This window comes from Alosa sapidissima, chromosome 22 (assembly GCF_018492685.1).
Source record: "Alosa sapidissima isolate fAloSap1 chromosome 22, fAloSap1.pri, whole genome shotgun sequence".
NCBI lineage: Eukaryota > Metazoa > Chordata > Actinopteri > Clupeiformes > Clupeidae > Alosa > Alosa sapidissima.
Window position 1 is genome coordinate 1,406,630 of NC_055978.1, and position 18,280 is coordinate 1,424,909.

Here is an 18,280-nt window from a genome sequence, read left to right on the forward strand (position 1 = left end):
CATTTTGCCCATATATCTAAGTAGTGATAGAAAGGGGGTCTGAAGACAGAAAAGCATGTATTGCAAACAAATGACTACACAAACCTGCTTCTGAATTAGCTCTTGTCCTTTCTCTGGCAGCATGTGTACCAGGTTGAGTTGAGGGGATACAGATCTTCTGAAGGGGTAAATGTCTCTCACATAAGTCTGGAAAGAGGAAACATGAGATCTGACAATCCAGGATAAGAGATAACTATAAAAGTATTGATCTTAAAGTACATATGTCAGGTTAAAAAACATTTTTGACAAATGAAGGCACATTAAGCAAGATAGTAGTGAGTAGTGATGTTTCTTGAAAAATCAACTTTAAATACAATAGAACAATATTTACAGTTGTTATACGGCTCTTCACAATGCTAGTAGAACGCTCCATTGACTTGAATGGGATTTCCCAACGTTCTACGGTAAAGTAAAATTGTAATTACCGCTGCAAACATATAATTACCGCTGTCAATGGCAACGGGTTTTGTGCTGCTGATCATATCACTCCGCAAGTATTCCGGTCACTTCTTGCATTGGAACTTCATTCAAAAGTGAAAGCAGACGGTTGGTCAGATGTGTTCTAAAGAATGTTTGATTCTTGATTATTGATTATTGATTATTGATTCTTGATTCTTGAGTTTATTTTTTCGTTTTGGCAAGTAGCCGTATAATAAGCGGGATAATGTATAGAACGCCGGTCATTATGGGAAAATAAGTCCCTTCAGGGCGAAACAAGTCCAGTTTGCCCTGTCGGGACTTATTTTCCCCATAATGACCGGCGTTCTATACATTATCCCTTACTTATTTTTATAACTGAATTTATGAACATTCCAGGAAACATTCCAGACACAATGATGACCTCATAAGAGGGAGTCCAGCAAAGTTGGTCAATTAAAACACATGGGATAAGGGATCATACAGTAGGTTTTTTACACTGATGAGGCCAAAAACATGACTTCATTCCAGTATGTCATGCTAGAGTCTACTACCTGCCTGACATAAAAATATCCTGATACATTGTTTCTTTACTGGCAACCATTATTGATCTTAAAATGTGATGAAGAGGATATGGGTAAGTAGCAATGCTTGAAAATGCCAGTTGTGTCACTTGCCATCGCATATAGGCCATTATATAGCCTATAGAATCAGTAAGCAACTCATTAGTCTGTGTTCAGCCAACCACATATATGCTTCCTGCTTTAGAGACCTGACTATAAAACCATCAGTGTATATGGGCTACCACACATTTGCTCTTTATATATCCATCTGCTTATCAACTAATGTTAGCTATAGACAGACTATTAATTTGCTTACTGATTCTACTTAACTTGTATATGAAAGCCTGTGTGATGGAAAATGACAACTAATAGTGATCTGATCCTACACACACCCCTAATCAATCTCACTGATGGCCATGATTTACCTAAATTTTGTAGCCTATTCGTCTTTACTTTCTCCCTGCCAGTCAGGCTCATGCTTATGAACCACTGGTATGTCATAGAGGACATTTTTGGCCTTATCAGTGTAAAAGAAAATGCAGTTAAAACCCATTCTCTCCTATGCTCAACTTTGCTGGACTCCCTCTTTTGAGGTCATCACTGTGTCTGGAATGTTCATAAATTCAGTTATAAAAATAATTGTAAATATTGTTCAGTGTATTTAAAGTTGATTTTTCAAGAAAAATCACTACTCACTACTATCTTGCTTCATGTCCCTTCATTTGTCAAAAATGTTTTTTAACCTGACATATACACTTTAATAGCAATTAATGCCTGTTTTTAGTGCCAGTCAATTGCATTTCACCGATATTTGCCTGGCATAGCCAAACTCAAATTGTTATCAGATTCAAATCTTATCAGATATCAAAATTCTTATGGATTTGATTATGGGGCATGTTTCAACTGATACAGGGAAAAATCTCTGTACACAATTGGATAGACCTAACCAATCAGGAATATGTTTCCCAAAAGGATAGTTGCTAACTATGGTGATGCAACTTACATAGTCTGATGCATCGTTAAGTGACAGTGACAGACAAACAAAGTGATTCCCAAAACCATTGTTCCAACGAATGTTTGTAAAGCCTTGGATAACCAGTAATGTCAAGACCATTCTCAATAGGAAAAAGATGGCGTTTAAGGAGGGGACATGGCAGAGCTGAGGCGAGTACAGGGGGAACTCAAGAATAAGCTGAAAGAGGCTAAGGAGGACTACAGAAGGAAGATGGAACAGAAGTTGCAAGAAAACAACATGAAGGAGGTGTGGGACTGTATGAAATCTATCACTGGCCTTAAGAAGAGCAGCAGCTCTGTGGAGGGAGACCTGGACAGGGCGAACCAGCTGAACCACTTTTACAACAGGTTTGATTGCCCATCCCCCAGCCCACCTCATTACCAGTGCAACACTCAGCCCCACCATCACTGGATATTGTACCCCTCCCCCACATGGCGACCACGAACAACGAGGTGACAATGACCTCAGTCAACAGCCATCAGACACACAGACCCCAGATGCTGCCCCCCTCCCTTCCCCTCCCCCCCTCCATCATCACTGCTGATCAGGCTATCGCACCTCTCCCCCACATGGTGACCACGAGTAGTGCGGCAACAATGGCTTCAGCCAACGGCCATCAGTCTCTAGCCACACGACAACCCTCTCAGAAGCACCCCTCCTCCTCCTCACCCTCCACTCCGCTCATCCCCCCCATCATTACAGCTGATCAAGTAAGTTATCTTTTAAAAAAACTTCATCCTCGTAAGGCAGCCGGGCCTGACAGACTGTGTCCAAGGCTGCTCAAGGCCTGTGCTGCTGAACTGGGGGAGCCACTGAAGCACATCTTCAACTGGAGTCTATGTCTCGGACAAGTTCCAACACTGTGGAAGACATCATGTCTCACCCCCGTCCCCAAGAAACCACACCCCAGTGAGCTTAATGACTTCAGGCCTGTCGCTCTAACATCACATGTGATGAAAATAATGGAGCGACTGGTCTTAGGTATGCTCAGACCCCAGGTACACCATGCACTAGACCCGTTACAGTTTGCATACCAGGAGAAAGTGGGTGTGGACGATGCCTTCACTTATCTTTTACACAGGACACATTCTCACCTAGACAAGGGGAAAAGTGCTGTGAGAATCATGTTCTTTGAGTTCTCAAGTGCGTAACACCATCCAACCCCTCAGACTGGGAGACAAGCTCTTGCAGATGGGTGTGGACGCTCACCTGGTAACCTGGATTACAGATTACCTGACCGAGCGACCACAGTTCGTCAGACTGAAGAACTGTCTCTCTGACACTGTGATCAGCAGCACTGGAGCGCCACAGGGAACTGAGCTCTCTCCAGTCCTGTTCACCCTGTACACATCTGACTTCTGCTACAACACCGAGTCATGCCACATGCAGAAGTTTTCTGATGATACTGCAATTGTGGGGTGTATCAGGGACGAGCAAGAGGAGGAGTACAGGAGCCTGGTGGAGGACTTTGTGCATTGGTGCAAACTCAATCACCTTCAACTCAACATTTCAAAGACCAAGGAGATGGTGGTGGATTTCCGCAGGTCTAAGCCCGCTCTGCTACCAGTCTCCATTGATGGGATCACTGTGGAGGTGGTAAGCACCTACAAGTATCTGGGTCTCCACCTGGACAATAAACTGGACTGGTCAGCCAACACTGATGCACTCTACAAGAAAGGACAGAGCAGGCTGTACTTCCTGAGGAGGCTGCGGTCCTTCAATGTGTGCAGCAAGCTCCTCAGGATGTTCTACGAGTCTGTTGTGGCCAGCGCCCTCTTCTATGCAGTGGTATGCTGGGGAGGAAGCACAAAGAAGAAGGATGTTGGGCGACTTGACAGGCTGGTAAGGAAGGCTGGCTCTGTAGTGGGAGCTGAACTGGAGTGCATCACTTCAATATCTGACAAAAGGACCCTAAACAAACTGATCAACATCTTGGACAATGAATGTCATCCACTCTACAGCACTATCAAAAAGCAAAAGAGCTTGATCAGCTGGAGACTGCCATGCACAACTGAAAGGCTGAGGAAGTCATTTGTCCCCAGGGCCATTGAATGGTTCAATGCCTCACTAAAGAGAAGAGGAGAGATAGACTTCTCTGCTTAGTCTGTCTGCCCCTCCACCCTCTCCATGTTTGAGTACTGACTGCCCACTAATGCTTTACTACTGTTTTACTAATGTACACAGCCTAATGTTTTCACTACTGTTTTACTGCTACACTGTTTTTCATGCTATATTAGCACACATGATCAATGGCTGCGGTCAGGCTTCTGCTACATTACTGAATAAATGAATGGCTATAACGCTATTACCTCAACCTGTTCTTGCACTGACATAGTTTTTCATTTTATCTTGTCTACATTATACTTTACTCTCCTATTTGTCCATATTATTTATGCTGGTCTCTAGACCTTATTCTTGCACTGTTGCACTGTTGGACTAATGTTGGACTACTTTTTGCACCTTCACCATGACACTCACTCTCTTGAGCACCTTGCCATGCACACATAACTAAAGGACTATGGTTGGACTACTTTTTGCACCTTCACCATGACACTCACTCCCTTTAGCACCTCACCAGTCCTGGCCCTGTCACTACAAGCGTCTTATGCTCGATCACCCTCAAGCACATTGGACTTTCTAAATTTAATTTATATAGTGTATTTAGTATTTAGTTTTGTTAGTTTTCTTATCTTCTACTGTCTTTATTGTACAGTGGAGTTTAGTTATATGTTTATACTGATATGAACACTTCTAACCACCATACAACCACATTTGTAAATGTCTTAAGCAGAAAATACATGATTGAAAAGTCAACTTGCCCCCTTGAACAAATTCAAAGATCTGGACAAGGCCATGCCAAAATTCATTTGGGCTGGTAAACATCCCAGGATCAAGAAGCCTTATCTGCAAAGACCGAAAAGGGGGGGGGGGGGGGGGGGGTGGTCTTGCCAAACCTTCTACATTACTATTGGGCATGCAATATCCAGAAAGCACTAGGATTGAGGGCACCCAGTCAGGGAGATAAGGCACCAAGTTGGGTCAGGATGGAAAACAATTTCACTTCAGCCTACTCCCTTGCCTCCGCACAATTGAAGTCTACAAAGATGTAGATTAACAATCCAGTTGTCACTCACACTCTAAAGATTTGGGCACAATTTAGAAAACATTTTAATTTACATGGCATCTCATTCAGGGCACCACTACTGCATTATCACTTGTTTACACCCTCAAAGCTTGAGTTAGCTTTCAGAGCCTGGCATTCAAATGGCATTAGGCATTGCTTTAGGCATTGCTAGGCATTGCTATTAAAATCCATACAGTCACAGTCATATTTGGGACCAAGCCTGATAACTCCCACCTCCTGTGGTCAGGAAGATCTCACACAGTGGTGACATTTGCAAGCTTACTAGCCCAACGCCTTATCCTGCTGAACTGGAAAGGCCCAAAATCTCCATCCCACACTAGATGGCTTAAAGACGTCATGTATCATTTCAGTCCCAAAGCACTGAAAAAAATGTTTAAATGAAGGAAACAGCAAAAAAAATCCACAAAAGCTGTAATTAAAGATAAAAAGGGTGTCCCTCAAAGGGGAAAATCAAAAATCGCTGCATGCTTTAGATATTTTTTTCAAGATCTCTATACCCCAGAATCTAATATTAGATATTTGGAGTTATTATCAGCTAAGTCTCCCATTAGTTATGAAGGAACAAAACAATGAATTAGTAAAGCCAATAGAAGAGATAGAAGCTGTAAAGGTCATTCATAAAAGTAAGACTGGAAGGAGTCCCGGTAGTGATGGATTTACATATGATTTTACAAAGATTTTAAGTTCATAATACTACCCATTTTATGTAGGGTCTTCAACGAAATCCTACAAACGGGGGTCTGGCCGACGACCTGGAGCTTGGCAGTGATATCAGTTATTCATAAAGAAGGGAAAGACCCTGAAAATTGTTCATCCTATAGACCATGGGTTCCCAAAGTGGGGATCGGGACCCCCTGGGGGGTCACGGGACGCCGAGGGGTGGGTCGCGAAATGATTTCCATAAATCAAATAAATTTGGGAAAAATAAAAGAGCTGTCACTTGACCGCACTTTAAAGACAGATTTTAATTCCAAGACGCTTGCCGCGATGGACGTACTGACGCCTTTTGGCTCCACATACCTGTGCGACTGCAAAACTTTCTCTGCACTGACATATATTAAAAACAAATACAGATCGCGTCTAAATGTGGAGGATGATCTCCGTGTGGCCGTCTCCACAATTAAACCAAGAATGGACTTGCTGTGTTCCGCGCATAGCGCGCATCCATCTCATTAGATGAGATTAACGCTGAAACATAGTTGCCAAAATGTAAATTTGCGCAGCAACAATGTACATATGTTTACAACAGTTTGTGGATATTACCCTGACTGAGATATTCTTCTGTTAAAATGGAAATTAAAGTAATGTTTCAAAACTAAGTTTGCACGACAGCAATAATGTGCACTCATGTTACATGGATATTATTTTTTGACTAAGGTATTCTGCTTTTATCATATAGTACATTTCTATATGTAAAATCATAACAGGCTGCTCTGTTCTTTTGTGTTGTCGTTAAGCCCGTGTTTGGATAAGCCTAGTGCGTATGGCCGGTGCGCACATTTTATTTTATTTTTTGAGTCACATCCAGGGATAGTGGTGGTCGCCAGTCTCTGGCACGGTTATTTTGGAGGTCACGGGTTGAAAAGTTTGGGAACCCCTGCTATAGACCATTATTACTGCTAAATGTGGACCAAAAGATTTTTACAGCAACCATTGCAAATAGACTATCAGAAATATTGCCAAATTTGATCATTTTAGACCAAACTGGTTTTGTTAAAGATCGTCTTCTTGGGGATAATATTCAGAGAACACTTAATTGTAGATCACGCTCAAAGAATAAAAATTCCAATGCTAGCATTAATGCTAGATGCAGAAAAGGCGTTTGATCGAGTATTCACAAAAATGTCCAGTAAAAAGGGGAACCAAACCAGGGGACCCGTTATCACCACAATTATTTGCCTTATGTATAGAACCACTGGCAGAAAATATAAGACAAAATACAAAGATAAAAGGCCTACTCATACGGGACAAAGAACATAAAATTGCTTTATATGCAGACAATGTAATTATTTATTTAACAGAAGTATGTAAATCTTTATCAATATTAATGGAGGATATAACAAACTACAGTGCCTTGTCAGGATATGAATTAAACTCAAGTAAAACTGAAGCAATGGATATTGGTTGCCAAATAAGCAATGTTTTCAATAAAGTGGGGCTTGACCAAAGTGAAGTATTTGGGAGTGAATATACCCAGAGCCATATAAATTTACATACATACCTTTATACGGCTCTGAATATACCTAATGATTTGGAAATTTTATATCATTGTAACTACGAAAAATGTAACACCTGGGTCCCTTTAAGTAAAATTAAACTAAATAATTTTACTGTAATTAATACAATTAAAATAGGGAGAAGATTATGTAAAGTAATTAAAGTTAAAGATGAGGATTGGATTTCCTTGTGAAAAATACAAAAGGACCCAAATTTCATTCCAAATAAATTGGACAATACCTTTAAGATATGGGAAAGTAAAGGTATTACAAGATATTACCACATGTATGATGATCTAGAGTTTGTCTATTTTGACATTATAGCCAGTAAATATCACCTCCCAAGAAGTCATTTTTATAGATACTTACAAGTGAGAAGCTACTTAAATGAAAACACTGAAATTGAAAGAGCTCCACCCTCTGGTGGGGCAAATGGTTAAATATATCCAAAGTGAAAGTATAAAGAACAAGAGAAAGCCCACTATTGTTCTTCTTAAGTTTACTTTATTTATTTATTTATTAGTGGGTTTGATCCAGCAAGCCCACTATTGTTCTTCTTAAGTTTACTTATTAGTAGTAGGTTTGATCCAGCAAGCCCACTATTGTTCTTCTTAAGTTTACTTTATTAGTGGGTTTGATCCAGCAAGCCCGCTATTGTTCTTCTTAAGTTTTCTTATTATTAGTGGGTTTGATCCAGCAAGCCCACTATTGTTCTTCTTAAGTTTTCTTATTAGTGGGTTTGATCCAGCAAGCCCACTATTGTTCTTCTTAAGTTTTCTTATTATTAGTGGGTTTGATCCAGCAAGCCCACTATTGTTCTTCTTAAGTTTTCTTATTAGTGGGTTTGATCCAGCAAGCCCACTATTGTTCTTCTTAAGTTTACTTATTATTATTATTATTATTATTATTATTATTATATCTTCCTATTCACCCACTTTTTGGCCGAACTACTGCTCCTAGACCGTTTGAGCTATCGACGCAGTTCGAACTCCAAAAATTCAGGCCCGAACCGGTGTAACTTGCTTGTTACTTTCGTGTCGCTGGTCCTTGTCGTTTTCGCGGTATTCCCGTTTTTCTGCGTTTTTGGGCCCCATTGAAATGAATGGCGGAATGTTCAAGGATTCTAATTCCGATTGTGACATCACAGCTCTAATTGTTTAAGCTTGCACCTGGCAGAGTTCTGAGCCATCTGGCAGAGCTCTAATGGGCTGGGCTGGGCTGTCTGTGTATATGAAGGTGTGTGCATGTAACTTTTGACCCGTATGTCCGATTTTCATAAATGAGGTACCGTTGGAATCCTTGGATGAGGCCGAGTTCCATGCCCCTGATCAAACCCACTCTTGCAGTTCCTCGGAACCGCAATTCTAGTTATTTATTATTCCTATTCACCCACTTTTTGGACGAACTACTGCTCCTAGACCGTTTGAGCTATCGACGCAGTTCGAACTCCAAAAATTCAGGCCCGAACCGGTGTAACTTGCTTGTTACTTTCGTGTCGCTGGCCCTTGTCGTTTTCACGGTATTCCCGTTTTTCGGCGTTTTTGGGCCCCATTGAAATGAATGGCGGAATGTTCAAGGATTCTAATTCCGATTGTGACATCACAGCTCTAATTGTTTAAGCTTGCACCTGGCAGAGTTCTGAGCCATCTGGCAGAGCTCTAATGGGCTGAGCTGGGCTGGGCTGTCTGTGTATATGAAGGTGTGTGCATGTAACTTTTGACCCGTATGTCCGATTTTCATGAATGAGGTACCGTTGGAATCCTTTCATGAAGCCCAGTTCAATGCCTTGCCAGCACCAAGTGTAAAGGTCATGTAAAAAAGATGAGACATCTCATCTTTTTTTAAAGCCAAACAATAAAGCCAAGCGCTGTCTCATCTTTTTTTAAAGCCAAACCATGTTCATATAGGTCATTAAAAAAAAAAAAAGTATTTTCCCAATCCATTCAAGCCAGTTCAATGCCCAGCTAGCTCGATTCAACCTTAGTCATGTATACAGTTGTATATATTACAACATTGAGAAACACACATTCATACAGATATTATGCACATCCACGCAACACGACTATTCAAGTTACGTTAAACGTCCCACATACTCGACGCACCCGACGAGTAGCGCGACAATGTGACGTCACAGAAGCGCCGTAACCATTTATACTCGCGCGTGGTGGTCGCAACACTAGTTGCAATATTCTCCTGAACAGAGGTGTCGCTGTTGTGAAAAGACTAACATTAACTACTTACACAGCAGAAGAAGCTGCAGTAAGAAACACCAGTAGCTAGCCTCTGTGATGGTACTTCAGACTTTGGTTGCTACTATTCACAACTACCATCATCATTATCATGTAGTTTCCAAGGTGTGTGCACAGGTAGATAGATAGATAGATAGATAGATAGATGGATATATAGATAGGTACTTTAGTCATCCCGAGGGAAATTTTAATAATTTAAACAGTTTAGTTAGCTGGCTAGCTAGCTAGCAGCTGGCTGAGTTTGTGTAATTTCCTGAAGTGGAAAGAGATTTTGTTCAGGCCTTAATAGATATCTTTTGTTTGAAAATAAATCGTTTCTATTCTTTCCTCTTAATTCCATGTGTTGCAACTCTCACTGGTAACTTTGTGAACTTATCCAGCAAACTATTAAAAATTCACGACTGTAACAAAACACTGCAACTCGCTTGCCCTCGAACTAGTCCATCTTCCTGTTTCCGCCTTGTCGCGCTCGTCTGAAAAGAAATGAGTGGTGCGCTACACGCATAGACAGTAAAAGAAATGGACGAACAGACTCCGTCGTTTTCAATGGGAGGGCACTGAGTCAAATAGAACGATTTTTCAGTTGGTCCCCCCAGTACTGCGCAGACTCACACTTAACTTCGTGACGTTAGCCATCGAACTGAATCTTGTAACTCATATGATAGATACACAGAAATTCTTCTCACACTTCCTTCGCCTTCAAAGTCATCAAAGTTAAACATTTATTTATGTATTATTATTAATATCATCCTCACCAAGTCGTGTTAATGTTGAAGCTACCATACATGATCATCTTCAAAAACAGTCAACAAAACAAAAAAGTTATAGCCTTGAAGCAAATCTTCTTTCCACTTTTCCGACCTACGGTCAATCCGTCGAAAACCTCTGTAATGATTAGTGCCGTTTTGAAAAAAATTAGGTTTACTTTTTTATTATTATTAGGTTGCCTCTGTGTAATGCTTTACCAGAGAGGGTTAAAGCGGAGCTAGTAATCAAGGATCTTAGGCTTTACCTTAACATACGGTCGTGTATGCTAGGTTTTGCTTATGAGTTACCGTCATAGACCGTAAGGTGGACTGAGCTTCTTATCCAAACAATACGGTTATCTCCCTACGGCGCGAAAGAGAGATTACGTCAAAGCTAGCTTCCCTCCAACCGAACAAGCTAACCATTCTTCTTACGGGTAACCAACATTACTGACGAGGTAGTGGAGTCTGTTTTGCCTTTGTAGTGTTTATGTGGATTACACAGAAGCTACAATATCGGCACAGGATATATGTTATATGAAGTTATGGTATTTCAAAAAAATCATAGAATGAATGGACTTCTATGGGAGTTAGCAGAGAGGTGGTCCCTCCAGCCTACGTCGATTCTTCTACTTCCGGGAATTCGCCTGCCCCCTTGGCTACACGGCCAAAACCCTGACGCGCCAGAGAGAGACCTACGTCATTTTGACGTCACATTGTGACGGGTCGGGTGCGTCAGGTATGTAGAAGCCATTACTCATCATTGCCCGGCAAGAAGTCCACAATCAATTCAATTGTCTTGCCACGATCTATGGAGATTACAGACAACGTTATACTACAGGTTCTGTATGCTATTTAAAGCCGACCTAACATTGAGTCCCTTCATGACGGTGTGTTGCACTGCACTGCTGTGATTAGACTAAAAATAAATCGCTACCAAGGCTCCAAATAGCAACACACTTACACCGTAGCATAATGAGGGTATCTACATGTAAACCGAAGCATTGAGAACTGTGTAAGTCTACAGGCAGTTTATTAAAAAGAAAAACAGTACCGTTCACGTCTCGTTCACGTATACAGACGGGCGCCATCTTGGGAAAACACAACTCTCTGGGACACAACTTTCTTTTACTGTCTATGCGTAAATCTCGCGTGAAACCTTGTTGCCGGAACAGCAGGGAAGAGGCAACAGGATAGCAGCACGAAAGATACACAGGATAGAACTACACACGGAATTCGAACGAATTTGAAGACATAGAAGAACGAACCCTTTTAGTTTGATGGACGTCCTTATCAGTCTATGGTCTAACTTATGAACGTGTCGGGTCAACGTCAACAATAAGTAAGTTAGGCTAACGTAAACGTTAGCTATTTGCTGTTGTCATATGCAACCTATTAATGTTAGCTAACATGCTAGGCATTGAAAATGAATGCGTTAGCAATAGCCACTGCTTTTTTTGAGCTGACAAGCCCTGGAAATGCGTTAACGTAATCAGCCAAATTGACTCACTTCTTAAGACCCTTGGTATGGTGTTACAGCGATGTGGAGTCGAAATGTAAATTGTTAGTATGGTTTTAATGTGTAAACAGACCAACCGCGATTTTGCAATGAAGTAAATGGAGTCATTTTAGGTACTACTTTTACGAGGTCTAGTTCTGTCAAAATGTATCTTATCTTTGAACAGACTACATGGTTATCTTCCTTAGACTTCGTAGATGTAGTTACTACAATTTGGAGGCGAAATTCGAAGTGTAATATGGTTTTAATGTGTAAACAGAACAGCCGCGATTTTGCGAGCTAGAAAAAAGGAAGTGAATTAATGAATAGTTACTGCTTTTCTGAGGGCTGGCGTTCTCATAAAATCGACTTAATCTTTGAAAAGACTACCTGGTCTTCCTTAGACTTCGTAGATGTAGTTGCTACAATTTGGAGTCGAAATTCGAAGTGCAAATATGGTAAGTGCATATATTTGTATATATAAATAAGTGCATATATTTCTGAATGTCAGTCATTACACCAAGCACAATAAAACAAGCAACATTAGTGATTTTTTAAATTAAATGATTATGTTATTCAGTGTTTAGTCAAATCTCATGGCCACTGATAAGATGAAAATCAAAATGACTGCGAAATGTACGGAATGCTGGAAACAAACATCGTTCATTCACGAGCTATGTAGCTTTGAGTAACGCACGGCTCAGGAAACATAGTTAGCTACATTCATGACATTAAATGGATGATTTACCAACGTAGCACTGGTACAGTTTTCTTATGGCAATAATGCATGCGTGTGAGACTGACAGGGAGGCTACAGCAATTACCTTCTACTGTGATCAGTGCAATTGGCTACACCAGATGTGATGGCGGTGCATAGGCTACGTAAAAAAAAATAGACCCGTCTTCTGTTTTTGCACGTTGCAAACAGAGCGCTTAAGTTAGGCTACGCGACCGGTGTAGGCACCGCTGTCTCGCTATCCGGCAAAAGAATCTTTGGACGCCGCCATCGGCCGAATACCGGCGCCCATTGACTTACATTGAACACATGTAAACAAAACGTCAATTATGTGCTCAAACTAACGCCGCTGACTTATGACAACAACCATTCCACTTTGATACGAAACTACATTTTTGTACAACATTTATCCAGCAAAAATTACAGAATTTGGATCAAGTAATGTGGAGAAATATCGATATTAAGAAAATTGCCGCTGTGTGACGCCGAGTTAATGGCATTTCCCCTTGTCCATGAGTCACGTATAACAGGTCACGTCGGTGGCCGTTATCCTTCACATGTCAGAGTAATGACATTCAGGAACGTACCTTTTATATTACAATTTTTTAGGAACGAAATGTCAAAAGAATTAAGCAATATGTTTGCTGGATGACACGAATATTAGTAAGGAAAAACAAGATTTTTACCGTAATGTCCAGTGAAATTACACATGTTGTGGCGCTATTGCGCGGCACGGCCAGCAGATGACATCATTGCACTACAGCAACCAGGAACCAGCAATAAACCTAGACACTTGAGATTTTAGGGCCGTTGTCAGCCACAACGCACCATCTGAAAATCTGAATTGTGAAGTAGACCTACTCCATAGTCACGTGTGCCTGTTCATTCATTCCATGTCAATAGAATAAACCAAATTAGAATAGGCTAGTAATGCAATACTACATACAATACATATGTATATGCATGGATATACTGTATGTGTGTATATATATATATATATATATATCACACACACACACACACATATATATATACATATTATATATATATATATATGTATGTGTGTGTAGCAATACAGAACAGGTTGTCGGTCTGAACTGAAGTTAGTGCTGCATGTAAACACACACTTGTCCAACAAGGAGCACCCAAGAGCAAAAAAACATGTACACTGAAGACAATGAGGCCTTGACTGGAGCTAAGAATGATTTGTATATCAAATCTATCATGACCAGATTTACCCCATCCAGCAGGTCTCAGGTCAGCTCTTTGCCCCTGATGAAAATGTAGGCAAAAAAGTTTTGTAAAAGCACTCAGTATTACAATGTAACAACTAAGCTTATATGTAGGTACCCACAAATACATAATGCAAGTACAATGATAGTACTTGATAGTATATGTTGTTACACAGGTTGTACCACTGTACCTAATTAGGTAGGTACACTAACAGCTACACATTAAAATAAAGTGTTGCCGATGAATTTCCCCAGTAGTGGACAATAAAGACTTCTCTTCTAGCCTACACGTCACATGTAGCCTACTAGAAGTGATGTTTCAGCTAGAAGTGATGGTTCATAAATTAACCCTCCAACTTTGCTGATGCACAGAACAGGTGTGCTGAGCTTTGTTTTTGGCCCTTCAAAGTGTTGTAAGTAAGGTGGTGAGACAGGTCAAGAAATATGGTGCAGTGAAACAGTACTATACAGTTGATTTTCAGAAGGTGGTTTAGAGTAGTATAAATGAAATATAAATATGTGCACTGTATTATAAGAGCAGAATAAATATGGCTATGAATAACAATGTCAGTTGTATTATTTTAAATGTTGGTGACACTACATTAATAAGGAGAATAGCAATAATAAACAATAATGTGCATGCAATATCAATGGGCAATAAATGGAAATCAACAAATACTATAACATACAAACAATAACTCAGAACAGCCTAAGTGCATGGTGAACAAATACGTCTTTACACCCCTGTTGACAGGTGCATGCAAAAACACAGAAAGCAGACAAGGATTTTGTTTTTATAACACGTGTAATAAACAATGAACATTTGAAGATGTATTGTTTTGTTCTTCTAACATCAATAGTAGTTGTGCAGAGGTTGTAACATAATGATAAATACATGCTGCCTGTCACATTATGAATATATACCCTGTCTTGTCTTGCACATCAGAAGCAGCAGCACTATGCTATTACATCGTTCATCGTAGGGACTAGTATGAGGGAGACTGAGCTGCCAATCTCTCTTAACAGGTCCTGAATCATATCTACAAATGTCTGTTCTGCTCTGCACGAACATAAGCAGGGTCTGATTTAGCGTGGCAGAGTGCTGATTGACAATAACATGGTTCCCTGCAGTGTTAGGTGGATTCACATTGATGTTTGATGACTGATGAGATTCATGTTAGCATATATTCATTGGCGACACAATTAATATTGGAGCTATTTCACTGTCGCAGAATCAGACGTGCTTGGTAGCCTAGGCTACGTAGTCATAGGCCAACATGAGACTTAAGCCCCCGTGTCGTCATGACTTAGGTTAGCCTATGTTCTTACTGTTATTATCTGTAGGACATATTGTCTGTGGAACACAATTGAAGGCTAGGCCTATATTTGATTTTCAGTAAGCTTATATATCAATGATAAAGCTTCTTTTTTCTTTTTTTGGTGTAATTATTTAGTTTTTTTTATCTATGTAGGCTATTTCTTTAATGTTACATTATTATTTTGTTAATACATGGAATAAATCACCACAAACACACGTGACCACTATTAGACCCGAAGTGCAGGAGAAGTGGATATTCAACCACGCCATCCTTCGGGTCGCAGCGACACGTAGGTGTACTTTATGTGCTGTGTCATGCTGCCATCTAGTGGTTGTGGAATATTTAACACCCATTATAGTTCTGGGAATAGATGTGCCCTCGAATAAATGTTATTTGGGTAATCCATCTGATAAATTGTGTTTTTCTTTTTATACTTCGTACCTTTTATAAATTGAAGTGTATCATTAAGGTACCTTTTTCAATGTCATTACTCTGACATTCGACATTTAGTCGACCATAAATTTGGGCAATGGGCACATTGTTAGGGGTTGACACTTTGCATAAGATTTCTCCACAATACTTGATCTAAATTCTGTGATTTTTGTTGTATAAATGTTGTACAATTATGTAGTTTCGTATCAAAATGAAATGGTTGTTTTCATAAGTCAGCGGCGTTAGTTTGAGCACATAATTGACGTTTTGTTTACATGTGTTCAATTTAAGTCAATGGGAGCCGGAAATCCATAAATAGCGGCGTCCAAAGAAGCTTTTGCCAGTGTTATACGGTAACTGGCTTTCATGTTAACTGGCTGGACTGTTTACTTTGCCTCTGGAGTTAACGTAACCGCCCCCCTCTCTTACAGGTGTGTTCAGCTGATGATTTAGCCTCCGATACCTGGCCGCAGATTCGTCTGTTTAACTGAAGTTCAAATAGACATGTTTGTGATGCTGCACTTTGTTGTTTAATAAAGCTTTACAACACGATGTGTCGGCGTTGGAAGTGTCAGGTTGTCTGTAGTAGGCTAGGCTACATGCGCTGGACCATGAATATGCCACCAAATAAATAAAACTAAATAAACTCCACGTGGGTCTCGAACCACTACTAAATTAAACTACTTGCATGATAACCACATCTGCAAAAGAAGGGGGCGGTTACGTTAACTCCAGAGGCAAAGTAAACAGTCCAGCCAGTTAACATGAAAGCCAGTTACCGTATAACACCGGATAGCGAGACAGCGGTGTGTAGGCTCCCTGTGAAACACTTGTTTGTTTGTTTGAAGTGCGTATGTATAGGCTGCTTCTGTGAGAGGGGAATCGATGCACAGTAGGCTACTTTGATTTCAACTTGGTAGTTGCAGTCTACACGATTAAAAAGTAAGCAAACAACACCTTGCAAATTGTCCTCGCGAATCGAACAAGTGATAGCCTACTTAGTTAAACATAGCTATCTTCCGCCCGGGCTGAGGTTAATTCAGATTAGGCAAGCAGAGGTAGAAGTTTGTGGCAATCGCCTTGCTTTGTACTTTTAGTTCAGTTTAAAACGAACAACTTAGTATCCAAACAACACCATTCAGATCTAAAACTTCGAAGAAAAAAGTCCACCGGGACGTTCGCTTATATCTGTCAATATGAGCCCACTTCATGCTTTATGCGCAACATAGTCTCGCTTAGTAGTGCTTAATAACCTATACAAGAACATGTTAAATGTGTAAACAGGACGCCTGATGTTTAATGTATGTTAATGAATGGGCACAGTACAGTAATGGGCTATCAGTAGTATGTGAACAGTTCATGTTTTATGTGATTTACATAAACTAGTAAACAACAGAAATGTTAAACGTGTCAACAAGTTAGATTCTAACGTTACCCCACAAGCCACAGTGGGAACATTCAAATAAGCATTAGCACATACAAACCTATTAATGTTAGCTAACATGCTAAGCATTAACTCATTGAGTGCCAAAAACGTAATATTACGTTTTTCCTTCCCATGCGTTGAGTGCCAAAAACGTAATATTACGTTTTTAGCTTCTTTTTTTTTTTTTTTTAATTACGAAACTAGACACTCTAACACATCTTATATGTGATTTTGGGAACTCTGTGATGAATGGAAATGAAATGACGATCGTGAAACTCATGAAAACGCACAATCTGGACATTTTATCATAACTCGGTTGCCGCTTTGGTCGAATCAGTGACGCATGCACGTCAGGTCAAAACCAGGCCATTTTCGTGGGTCTATCACTAGGTGGCAGTCTCGCCAGGTCTCGCTGATCACTTCCCGGAAAGTTTACACAAGTAAGTAACAGGCAACACTTCATATTTCATGAAAGACGTTATATCTCCATTTTGATGAAAACTAGCCACTGTTTAGCTTGGGATTTCTCAGGAACAGAGGCGTGTAGAAATACATGGTTTGCACCCACCGAGAGCTTAAAGTCAAACCTCGAGCTATTGTATGTGTTCATAGCTATAACACAGAATATGCTGTGGCTGTACAAAAATCATCAACAATGGTCTAGATTGCTGGCACTCTAGGACAAAGCTCCCGAAAACAGCTTAATGAGTTAAAAATGAATGAGTTAGCAATAGCCACTGCTTTTTATGACCGGATAACCAGTGTTATGCCTGAACGCGTTCATTGAACGAAAGTTCATGAACTCATTCATATTTTGAGCAAATGTGACCTGAACGTAGTCTAGGCTACTGTATTAAGAAAACAAACGTTTCTGCAATTAGTAGGAAATACTTGTTCATTTGTTGTCATCAAACATAGAGGCATAGAATTAAGTCATGGTATGAGCGTTTATTCAATGCATGCGTGTGCACGTTGGTAGCAAAGCTGAGCTTCAACTTATTGGAAGGCTATTTAATTATGAAACTACATTTAATAGAACGACGTGGATTTATGCAACTTCCATAAAAAACAGAGCACAGACTATATAAAACACTGTCTAGCATTAAGTATTAAAGTCAAAAAGTCAAAAAGTCAAAAATAGCCAAAAGCTATTATAGTCTTAGTTAAAGATAGTTAAAGGTCTCCAGATCATTGATTTACGCATGATCTGATCCGCCATTTACCATTCACAAAAGCTGGTATTGTGT

At 40.2% G+C, this 18,280-nt stretch overlaps 1 protein-coding gene and 1 long non-coding RNA gene across 10 annotated transcripts in view; one reads left to right on the top strand and one right to left on the bottom strand.

Moving 5' to 3' along the window:
• LOC121696861 (protein unc-80 homolog) overlaps positions 1-18,280 on the bottom strand; it is a 239,077-nt gene that overhangs the window by 87,628 nt on the left and 133,169 nt on the right. For all 9 annotated transcript variants that reach the window (XM_042077934.1, XM_042077933.1, XM_042077929.1 and 6 more), the window contains one exon: positions 85-186. In XM_042077934.1, the coding sequence (XP_041933868.1) occupies positions 85-186 (102 nt within the window). The remainder of the gene's footprint in view (positions 1-84; positions 187-18,280) is intronic.
• Positions 11,166-18,280, top strand: part of LOC121696886 — a 29,410-nt gene continuing 22,295 nt past the window's right edge. The window contains exon 1 of the long non-coding RNA XR_006026348.1: positions 11,166-11,732. This is a non-coding gene — a long non-coding RNA (uncharacterized LOC121696886). The remainder of the gene's footprint in view (positions 11,733-18,280) is intronic.